Source organism: Pygoscelis adeliae, unplaced genomic scaffold (assembly GCF_000699105.1).
Source record: "Pygoscelis adeliae isolate BGI_AS28 unplaced genomic scaffold, ASM69910v1 Scaffold174, whole genome shotgun sequence".
In the NCBI taxonomy this organism is placed as follows: Eukaryota; Metazoa; Chordata; class Aves; order Sphenisciformes; family Spheniscidae; genus Pygoscelis; species Pygoscelis adeliae.
The window spans coordinates 4,953,061-4,964,912 of record NW_008824676.1 but is presented as its reverse complement, the minus strand read 5'-3'; the positions used below and the strand labels follow the sequence as shown (position 1 = coordinate 4,964,912).

Below are 11,852 nucleotides of genomic sequence, written 5' to 3'. Positions count from 1 at the left end.
GTCTCCCATGGGAGGGACCCCACGCTGGAGCAGGGGAAGAGTGTGAGGAGTCCTCCCCTGGAGGAGGAAGGAGAGGCAGAGACAACCTGTGATGAACTGACCACAACCCCCATTCCCCGTCCCCCTGAGCTGCTCAGGTGGAAGAGGTAGAGAAAATCGGGAATGAAGTTGAGCCTGGGAAGAAGGGAGGGGTGGAAGGAAGGTGTTTTAAGATTTGGTTTTATTTCTCATTACCCTACTCTGATTTGATTGGTAATAAACTAAATTAATTTCCCAGAGTTGAGTCTGTTTTGCCCGTGACAGTAATTGGTGAGTCATGTCCCTGTCCTTATCTCGACCCATAAGCCTTTCATTATATTTTCTCTCCCCTGTCCAGCTGAGGAGGGGGAGTGATAGAGCGGCTTTGGTGGGCACCTGGCATCCAGCCAGGGTCAACCCACCACACACATAAGTGAATAGCAAGTTATTATGAACTTATATATAATGAAATAAAAAACATGATTTACTGTACAAGTACACATGACAGAATATTGTCTATTATTATCCTAATAATTCAGATCTATAGATACAAAAAAACGCAGAGCTAGTATTCTGCATACACAGGGAGCATTTGTAGCATTTGGAGATGCTACAAATGGAGCACAATGAAGAGCAGTAATATGAAGAAATGGGAAAATCCTTTAAAAAAATCTAACATTTAAATCAGCAGTTTTATACAATATTTGGTATGTACAGACACCAAAGTACAAGGGAAATGAGCGATAGTGTAAGGTATTCTACCTGAATGAACATAGTGAAGGGTAAGGAATTCAATTAAGAAAACACAAACAAAAACCTACTCTGTCTAAAAAATTCCTAGAAGTGAGAACTAGTAAATCAAAATGATTACATTTATTAAATCTGTATACATAAACAAATAAATTACTTAGAAACAAAAAGCCTCCTCCAGCTCTAACTTGTTATTGTAGTTGACCACTTGCACATTATTGTTGCAATAAATCAAAATATATGACTATCTAATTAAATTGTCAAGTATAATTCTGCTCAAAAAAATGTTTTACATTAAATTAGAAGCACACATGCAATGCTTTCTGGTAACTAGCACTGGTAGTTCTTCCTTATAACAATTTCAAAAGGCAGAAACTATCAGCATTCCTAATAATTTTGCATCAACAAAACTAGACATGTTAAACTGTGTTTGAAGAAACAGATTAATATTCTCTATGCTTTGTGGCCAGAAAATAAACTTTGAAATTTATAATTAATTCACTCAAAACAAAAACTACTAGATTTATAAACTTATCTTTTGCCAACAGGTCACACATTGAAAAGTAGCAGTTTCAGCTGGGCACCCCACTAACATGAGTTAATTCCAAAGTAATCCTTCAGTTTTGTAAAGTTAATGTAACTCTCTGCCTTATTTCACACTATGTATTTTCACTAGCTAGGAGTCAAAGCAACATAGAATGCTATCTCATACTGAAAATAACCATATCAGATTTTCACAGAACACAACTTTCTGTTAACATCTGTAGAATTTAGTACTTTTACTCAATAAAAATGTACATTCTATAAAGTTGCAATACCAGAAAATATTAACATGTGTTTTATGTGGAGAGAAAGGAGTTTAGGGATAGATCCAGGTTTCTTGAGTATAGTCATTATCATTCCAACACTTTACAGCCAGAACAAAATCTAAGCTGTAAAGGAAAATATTTAAACTGTATGAATGCATGAGGAAAATCAGGTATTTCAGAAAAATGATCCAAAAAACTACAAGTTCTTAACACAGCCATGTAGATACAGCTCACAGGGGATGCTGCGTTTTGAATTTAGTTGCCAAAATCAAGGACATGAGGAGGATGCTTCCACTCACTCAGGATCCAAAGCCCTGGGTTTTCTCCTGACAGAATGTATCTTAGAGTATTTTTTAAATGACTTGAATAGGGATAAGGTGAAAACTGTTTTTTTCATTTCCTGGGAATCTAAGAAAACTGCTAAGGCTTATGTAGGAGCTAGCTGACTAGTCACTATAAAGTAATATTTGTTTTACTTTCTGAACCTAGAGATCAGAGTAGTATAGTTAAAAGAAAAGTATAGTTAATTATATCTTTTCTTTTTTAGCATGACCACTACATGCTAAATGAATGCAGAATGAAACAGTTGTCTGTGCTTGAATCACAGAGACAGCACATGTTGTGTACCCAGCCAGTGGGATCCACCATGTCTTTATGCCACCCATGCACTGATTTTTTTTCTCCAGCTGGAACCAGATGAAAAAGATGGCACATACTAGACTCTACCTTGAGATTTCAACTGCTATGGGATTTCAACCCAAAATTTAGAAAGTATAAGAAACCACCTTGGTTTTTTAATATAAAAAGTACCTAAGAAATTGTTTAAGACTGAACTTCACAAGATGAAGTATATTGAGACTCTGCTGATACAGAAATAATTGATTCAATCATCTTCCCCTTGTCTATTCTTTCACTGAATTTCAATGGCTTTTGTTGCAATTACTATTTATCAAATAAAGTACTTCTGTATATAGGAAATTTGTGCCTTTCATTGACATGTGAGCTTCAGAGGAAAGACAAGCAATCTGTGATTACCCTGCAGCCACAAGAGATGCAGAGAGAGCAATGGGTCAGCTCTCAGTTACAAAGCTTCAGGAAGATGAGAGTAACACAAAGCTTACATGGGAGGCTTAACAACATGCCTAGCACGATACACCCCAGAAGTGGCCAATACTGTAATAAATATGTTTAGCAATCAACACTGGAGTTCTTCTAAACCCCAAACAGACTTTAAAGCTGCTATTGATGATTGATTCACCATGGGATATGAAGAGGTAACTTTGGTACTCCTAACTTTAGAACTTAATTCTCTCTAGAATGTGACTGGTTTTGCTTGCCCACGAGTTGAAACATTCATGTCTCTCTCAAGACAGGTGACATTCCAAAAATTATGGTGACATTCTCAATTGAAAAAGGTATGATTTAACTTCCAGTTTCAAAAATATTCCATGTCCTGGAAATAAGGTTAGAGAAAGAAAGTAAAAATATTTTCTTGTGGAAAGAAATTATAGACAGTAAAAACAGGTCATAAGTGCAACTTGACCAAGGAGATGCTATTGAGCAAAGCAGATAGTTATTTATAGCAGTAGTAAAAATAGGATAAACAATGGAATCTGCTTGCAGCTATAAATATTAAGTCATTACCATAGAATCAAAAGCCCTATAACTATGGCAAGCCTCTTAAATCAATGTACAGAGCACACAGAACCTGATAATCAGTGTAGAGATAATCAGTGATAAACAACTGTGAGATGCGGACACTTAAAAGACGGGCACATGACAAAGATATCTGCAATGCCACCACCACCCTCTTTTCATGGCAGGGTTTCATTAGAAACTATGATACACATCAAATGAGGGATTTTACAAGGCACACTAAATATAGTTTCCTCTGAGATGAAGTTTTAATTTTGTCTGTTTTAAGAGAGAATATTAATACATTTGACAAAGTATTCATGCACAGAGTATGGCTGTACTGTGCTAATATTACTCTATGCAGGGTACGTGTTCAGTAAATACTAATATTAATGAATTATTATCAAATTCTGCAGCTTTCAGGCACAAAATTACAGAAAATCACAAACCTCCAAATATGAGGTTCACATCAACAGCACTAAAATAACCCTAAAAAAACCCAACTGAAAAGTACTAATGAAGCTTTTAATTTATATGTCTTGCTGCTTGATTGACTGGAGAGAAACTCCTTGTACGAAAATTGTTCTAGAAAAGCAATATTAGAATTGCTGTTCATCACAGGCAAAATAATTGACTTGTTTCAGATACTGATGCTAAGTGGCATTTTCTCCACTTTAACATCTGTACTTGATTGAGAAGTCAAGCTTTCTCTTTATCAGATACTTAATTTTTAACACTCACTGCGGTTGGGCTTAGAACAAGCACTAATTAAAAACAATTATATAATCAAATTGCCAGAAATGCTTAACATACCAAGATTTCACACATGGGCACTTTGGAGAGAGTTCAGTTCTTTTATACAAATATGCTCAGCTTCTATGGTGAGTTGAACATCTAAATGCAGAATTTGGATGTCCCCTGAAAAAGTGCTGACAGTAACTGATCAAATAAATTGAATTATTAATATCTGAATAGTCTATAAATTGAAGATACATTATGCGTGGCTTTAGGGATTTTTTTTGGATCAAAATACTATTCTACAAATATGGGAAGAATGAATATATAGTGAAAGGAACCAGAAAACGTTACAGTAGGAACAATTGGTTACTTGCTGCATAGTAACTCAGTTCCTCAAGAGGTGTTTTTAGCTCTACTGCACTAATGGTATGTACGGACCCATTACGCTTGAGACGATTCTTTTGATCATTAATGCATACGAAGAGCGTTCCCACACAGTAATAAACCAGCGCTTGCTGAATTTCCAGTGCTGTCCCTACACCCACTATGTCATACAAAGCTTGAAAAAAACAGTTACTCTACAGATAATGTTTCTTCTTATTTAAGTACTCATCCATGTATATTTTCTGCTGTCCTGCAAGCGCCCCAAATTAGCATCCTCTTGACAGTGTCGACTGGAATTTATCAGTCCTTTCATGGAGCATTTCCTTCTTCAAAGTGCTCGTCACCACATTTGTAACTCATCCCAACTAGGCTTTCCTTTACGTGAGAAGTATCAATCACGAGAGTCTCTGGTAGGAATGCAACTTCCTTGCAGCTTTCCATTATCTATTAGATGCCTTTGTCACTCTGTAGATACTAGGACTGTGGTAGAACATGAACTAACATGCTGAGTTCATATTTGCTTAACTTTACTCAAAGAAGAGAATGCTACTGATAATTACTGATAATCTGAAAATAAAACTTGACTTTAATTACATCTTTACTTTCAAAGTGGAGTGATACAGCTTATATTTAAGAATCATAAAACTAGTTTTTAAAAAATGCATTAATTGAGAGAATTTGGATGTTTGAAGAGAAAGATGTTTTGTCAGCTGAGGAAATGATAGTAAAGAAATTTTTTCAAAAATAGTAAAAGTATTACTAAAATTTGCCTTTGATAAATTAAAAATGAAACTAAAAATACAAGGAAAAGCTTGAAGAATGATAATAAAAATTCCTGTGTTAAGAACTGTAGGCATAAAGTTGTAAATAATATACACCTCATTTGTTTAAAAGCAAGGAAAATAGTTAAAGATCCCTTCACCTAAGGGGTCAGCATAAGGACTATTTTAACATTGCTTGAATTTCACTTCCACTTTTGGGGGGAATTTTCAAGACACATAGACACTAAGCTATTTTTTACTCAAGGAAGAACCCACAAAGAACAGATTTTAGAGCAGGGGAATGGGTATCAACATATAATAAAAGAAAAAGCTTGTCAATGTTTATGTCTGTAGCTATTGAGCTTTTGGGGCACTACAGACTCCCATTTAGGGCTAGCTGGTGATCTGCGATGAAATCCTTTATTTTAGTAGGGGTAGAAGTCATCTACTCTATATACTAATGCTGTAAGATGTCTTTCAATAGGCAGTTGATTTCAAGCTGTAATCAAAGTATTTTTGTGTTCTGTATCTGCTTTAAGCAGCAGTCATCAACAGGATCCAGGTATAAAAATTCAGTTCACGTTATCGGCAAGTAGAGAGAAGGACTTTTGTTTCCTCTGCAGGCAAGGCTGCAACATGACAGTGAAAGAATTCTTTTGAACAAAGGACTCCTCGGGTGTTTTGAGAAATGAAGCACAAATGAATAATTGCTTTTCATTCTTCTTCAAAAACAGAATAATTTTTGTTAGTTCAATAAGAATTTCTTTACTGGTTGTTACTATTTCTAATCTACTTGGCTCTAACTATCCTCTGAATAAATATCTTGTTTGTATTCTTATTTGCTCCTGAAAGGTCTTGCTATTTTTTGCATAATGAGAAAAACTTATCACTTATAAAACTTACAAATGTTTTTCTTCTCAAGGCTGGAGACTGCATTCTTTTACTTGGAAAAGCTCTTCTCTACAGACACTTGCAATGCAGTTTATGCAGAATTCACTGCCTTAAATTCTTCCAGGATTCGTCTGTTTAAACATATCTCAGATTACAAGTGTTTCATAAAATGATGTTGTGCAGATGAGATATTGGTGTAGAACTGAATTTTAAGCATTAATATCTCACTTAATATTTAAGTCTTACAACAATGATAGGTGAGACTCCTTATGATTAAATGGTCTTGACTTTACATGTCTCTTTGTTCATAAAGTCAGACTCGGTAGGTTACTTGTACTCAGTAGGTTACAGCAGGTTCAACATACACTATGAGGAAGTACCTGGGAAGAAAACTGTTTAGAAACTATAGTCCATAGTCATTGAACTTCGTTAACTGTAATGCCTATTCAACTTTGGTCAATAGAAAGAAAAAAAAAAAAAACACCCTGCTTATCATTGAATTGTATTTAGTATTATGATAATTTAAATAGTGTTTTGGAAAGTACTCCGGAATTTTTCTAAAATCAATATAAAAATGCTGTATTGCTTTTATCAATAAGCACATAAGAGCATTCTACAGGGCACGTGAAGATGCAGATGTGCTCCCACATAGAATTGCTGATGACAGACAACTTTATGAGGGCCAAAGTTTATTGTTCAGGACAGCAAAATTAATGCTTTAAATGGTTTGAAGGCTATGTACAAGCAACCTAAAAGACAAAAACAGAACTGCTAGTGCCTCTCCTTCTGCTATCCTGTGCTAAGATTAAATCCAGCAGAGGTGAGATATAATAGAGATTCTGTTCTAGTGCTTTTGATCCCAAGATTAAATGAGTGTATATTGTATATGGAGAGCTATTTTTAAATCTTGTCAAAAATCACTTCTGCATACTTGTTTAAATACATATGCTATAACACTTTCTGACAGTAGCTGGTGCAGAATACACACATAACCAGAAAAAAAAGACATTGAAGTTTTTCAATTGGTTTAGCATCATTTTCTTAAAAGCTTTTCCAGTTGACAGAAACAACACTCTCTTTTATAAGGCTGAAGTTTAATAAGTTTGTTTAAGGAGGGTAAGATCCAAGCCATCAGAAGTGATAGTTTTTATGAATAATTTTTCCCAGAGATGTTTGAACTTTTTGTAAAAATTAAAGAAAAGAACAGAATGGCAGACAGGCATAATTTCAGCATTTTATCATCAGGAAATTAAATTAGTGAATCAAAAGTACTGTAGCAGTGACAAACAGCAACTGCAGATATATTAAAAATAGATGATGACGCAAGGAACTGTAGCTTATAAAGTTCTCTCTGTTTCAGCAAATATGGTGTAACACAATCTTGCTTACAGATGTACATTAAGAAAGATCTTCCACTGTTGGATTTCTACCTATCACCAGCTTATCCAAAGATGAAGTCAGTTGACCTTATGGGACCAATACCAGAGAAGCTATATAAAAAGGTGTTGTGGAAAAAGAGAAAATCTCAGCTTCGGTCAGGAACGTGGTGAAGGCAGACAGCATATAACTTTCAATGAACTATAAATAAACACATAATGAGATCAAGGAAGGTCCATGGATTTCATAGAATCATATAATCACAGAATCATGGAATCATAGAATGGTTTGGGTTGGAAGGGACCTTTAAAGGTCATCTAGTCCACTGTTTGGAATAAAAGTAAATTAAGGATGAACCGAAAGAGAATTCTTACTCTTCTTAAAGGTTTCTGGAGTTTATTTCGCATGTCCAGTACTTTGAATAAGCATTAATTTTATGGAAAGGATCACTGAGAGTATCTGACAGATGTTAGCAAACATATTTGATGTGATACAGTACTTATATGGCAGAAGGAAAAAGAGCAAAGTGAAGTGTCATGTTAAATGAAACCTGAAAATACAAAATGAAAGAACTGGGGTAAGTACAAAGAAAGAAAACAAAGAGAGACAAATGGCTTCATGCAAAGAAGGCATATATTTAAACCAACATTGTGATGAGTCTGCAAATGAATAGAAGAACCTTAAGCGAGAGAAGGATGTGGATGATAAGACGAGACAAGGATAAATCAAAAGACTTGCAAACATAGTGACAGCAGCACAAAAAAGAAAGGCAATAAATAAATATTTCAAAACCAAAAGAACATCAATCTTTCCCACCCACACAGCCAGTCTGAATTAAAATGCAACTAAGGTGTAGAATTGTCAGCAGAAATCCAAAAGCTAAAAGATCTTAAAGGAACTAAAGGTACATCAAAAACTCAGGTGAGGGAAGTAGATTCATTCACTGAACCGTAAAGACCACAATTTTACAAGTTGTCAAAAGACGAGTTTATGAAATCATAAAATTGTAAATCCAGGTATTTCACAAGAATCCCACTGATGTTCAAGCACCTGGTAAAACTTTGCAAAACTCGGTACCTTTTTCCAGGACATTACAAAGATTTCAGTTTCAAAATGGCGCCATACTGGGCACTCTAGACATATATCCATCAAACCCCCTTTTTTCCTCCCTTTGTTATTAAACTCCAAAGTTAGGTTGATACATTTCTAATTTAACTGACCAACAGGAATATGAAAGTCCTTCCCTTTGGGAGGACAGGCAATCCGAAAGCCTTAGTGACTACTAAACACATACAGAAAGCTAACCAACCTAAGACTGAAAGTACAGTAAGTAGGAACAAGGGACTTCTGAGGATCACAGGCTCTCTGGTTCCAATACTTCACACCACTCTGGCTACATATCCTTCCTGTCTTCTGACTGTAGTAAAGCAAACAGGGGAGTGAGAATATAAAAATGCCCTAAGTTTTCCTAAATATCTTTATAATTAAGGTAATAATCTGAAAACTGAGCCTATTACTGTTTGAAAATAAATGATTTAAGGAAGATAGAAAATTTAGTGGTCTGGCATCCACAGCTTTCATTCAGTCTCTGGTAAAATTGCTGGAACCTTAGGGTGGAGCAAAACCTTTGAACAGAGGTTAACAAAAATCTCAATGTTTATGTAGAAAGGATAAAAAATATTCTTTTGGGATAGAATAAATTTTACTGTGGAATATCTGCAAGGTTAGACTGTTCCAACATGAACAACGACAACTTGTGCTTTAAAATACCTGCTTTCTAGATATTCTAGTAAGAGACCTACAATGAACCACAGCCAATAAACATGTCAACAATATGACTTGCTCTGTTTGTATCGCAAAGTCTGTATAATATTACGTTAGTTTAAAAAAGGGCTTCTTGATAAAATTTACATGTTGTTTAATAAAAAAAAATCTGTTATCCCGTTTTCCCAGAAAGCACAAGACCTATGGCAAGGGAATAGCAACATAGCAGGGTCAAAAATTAAGCAGAGTCTAAGAGATAACCATGAAATATCTAGAAATACAGGGATGACTATGTAGGCAACACAGAAATGCATCCGAGCGCAGACTGGTAACAGTTTTTAAGACAGGACTGTGCAAACTCAAGTAATTAGGTAGGTCACCAAATGTTTGGATTTATCAATACTTGGCTGCACCCCATCTTGCAATATCCAGGATTGCCTATTTTACCTCCTTTTTTTCTTCTATCTCCAGGTCAAGCTGTATTCCTCTGACTCCTGTTTCCTATATACCCTTCCTTAGCCTGCCAGCAGCGTGTACTATACCTGGTGTAAAAGCTGCACATATGCTGACGGGTGGCTGCATGGCAGGAAGACGTTTTGACTGACCAGCTGATCACTGCCTTTACAGCTGCTGCATAGACCAGGCAGCATACACTGCTCCACCTTTGCTGAGTAAGGTACACAAATCACTGTATATCTACCCTTTAGCTAGACCTGACCCAAGAGAACCAGAAACTGTCTAACACAGACTAATCTGAGTGGGTTAAATATCTCAGTAGAGCACTAGGGTAACGAAGTACACACTGAGCTGTGCAGCCAACTGTGTGCTGGTACCAGTAGCCATCAGTACTGGTTTAAAGGTGGCATGGCTGCATCCTAAATATATTCTCTGTTGTAGTCAGCAAAAGCATATGATTCTCTGATTTTATTGGTTTTGGCTATGATTAGAGTATTATCCTTTCTCTTAGAAGAGGAGGAGAAATACTCTTTCACATGACAACTTTTATCTCAAATACTCATTAAATGCCCAATTCCAATATTTAGTAAAACAGATTATCTGTTAAGACGTCTCCCGTCCTGCCTTAAATGTTCTGGTTTCAGATCTTTGGCAGTGTTATTATTTCACCATGAAGTTTTAAAGGATATATCAAACCCAAATGTCTGTCAAAAAAAATCAAATAAACACTTCTTCACATTTAATAAAAAACCACTTTTGTGCTATTTTTATCATTTTATAAAAACAACAAGGAAATTCACACATTGATTTTTTTTTTCCCTCTGTTGGTAATTTTTGTGGTTAAATATGCATTACCCATAATACTTATTTTGTGTCTGTTGGAAAAATACACAGTTAGGTTCCACTTATTTTTCATCAGAAAAACATTATAAAATTCATAATAACAAATTATAAATATGAAAGATTTCTACTGAATGTAGAAGAGTAAATTTAGACAGTAATACCTGAAACAACACCAATTCCATCATCACAGTCATAATCAGAGACTTCACTGTCACTGATTCTTTTGGACCCTGCCAAAAAAAAAAAAAAATAATCAGAAATGTATCATTTATCTTCCTGTAAGTCAAAACTATCCTCAGCCAATAATACATAAATAAATGTAAAGATTTCATACTAGACAATGAAGCATTAATATAAGCATATAAGGGAAATTATTAATGTTATACTATTGCAAATCTATTAGTGTACCAACTATTTGCAGCTAAATGTTTAATGTAATATACAATTAAATGCTGAAATACAGCTCAACAACATTGCTTTTATGAAATATTGTCATATACTTCATATCTATATGTATTCATTCCATATAGAAAATGGCATCACACTGTTCATCTTCCGAGTTTTCATACACAAGGCACCATCCCTACCCAAAGTCTTTGAATACCAGAAAAATTAATAATAGCAATAATATTAAATGGATGTAATATTTTTTTAGGGTATTAGCAAGCATTATCAGGAGAACAGGCAGCTTCACACATATAGTGTGTCCTGAAAAACAAAATCTCTCTGTGATAGTTTAGAGGAAGCAAACTATTAAATGTTCTATAAGAGTACACCTGTCAAAATAGCTAGAGTTTAGTTGGCAAAAGCAGATTCCACATCCACAATTAGAGCCAAAATGTAGGTCACGTAGGACAAATATACATGTCAGTTTGTGTTTAGCTTAATTTACTTCTGTCTTCTGTGGCATCTTTTAAACAGCATTTGATTGCTGACATCAGGATTAAGCACCGGCATGTGAATGATAATTATTCATTTACTTGTTTTAAATGTGAAAATCCCTGTTCTTCAGCAAGGTGGTATGTCTGTTCTAATTCTCTGGACATCTAAAACAGGTAACTAGAAAGTAGAAGCTTTAATCTAATTGTCACTAAACCTTCAATCATGTGCAAGATTTTTTTATTCCTACCACAGGATGATTTATTCTGAAAAACACACACACAAAAATACCGGTAAAAACTGGGAGTAAACTTAAAGAAGCCCAGGACAAAGCAGGATTAATGTTCTATCTGGGTGACTAGCACAGAAGGATCCCTACCCTCCTTTCCCAGTAGAAAATTGGGAGAACAAGTGCTAAGAGGATTTTTGACAAAAATTAAGTTTTCTGTTTAAAGAAACTTCAGAAATTATTTGAATCATAAGAACTGTTGGCGTTTGTCAGACTGTCTAACGTCTGTCTACCCACCAGGGGATAGCGGAAGGTCCT

General features: G+C 35.2%; 1 protein-coding gene across 3 annotated transcripts in view; it reads right to left on the bottom strand.

Moving 5' to 3' along the window:
• RIMS2 (regulating synaptic membrane exocytosis 2) overlaps nt 1-11,852 on the bottom strand; it is a 409,515-nt gene that overhangs the window by 183,607 nt on the left and 214,056 nt on the right. For all 3 annotated transcript variants that reach the window (XM_009323095.1, XM_009323094.1, XM_009323096.1), the window contains one exon: nt 10,588-10,656. In XM_009323095.1, the coding sequence (XP_009321370.1) occupies nt 10,588-10,656 (69 nt within the window). The remainder of the gene's footprint in view (nt 1-10,587; nt 10,657-11,852) is intronic.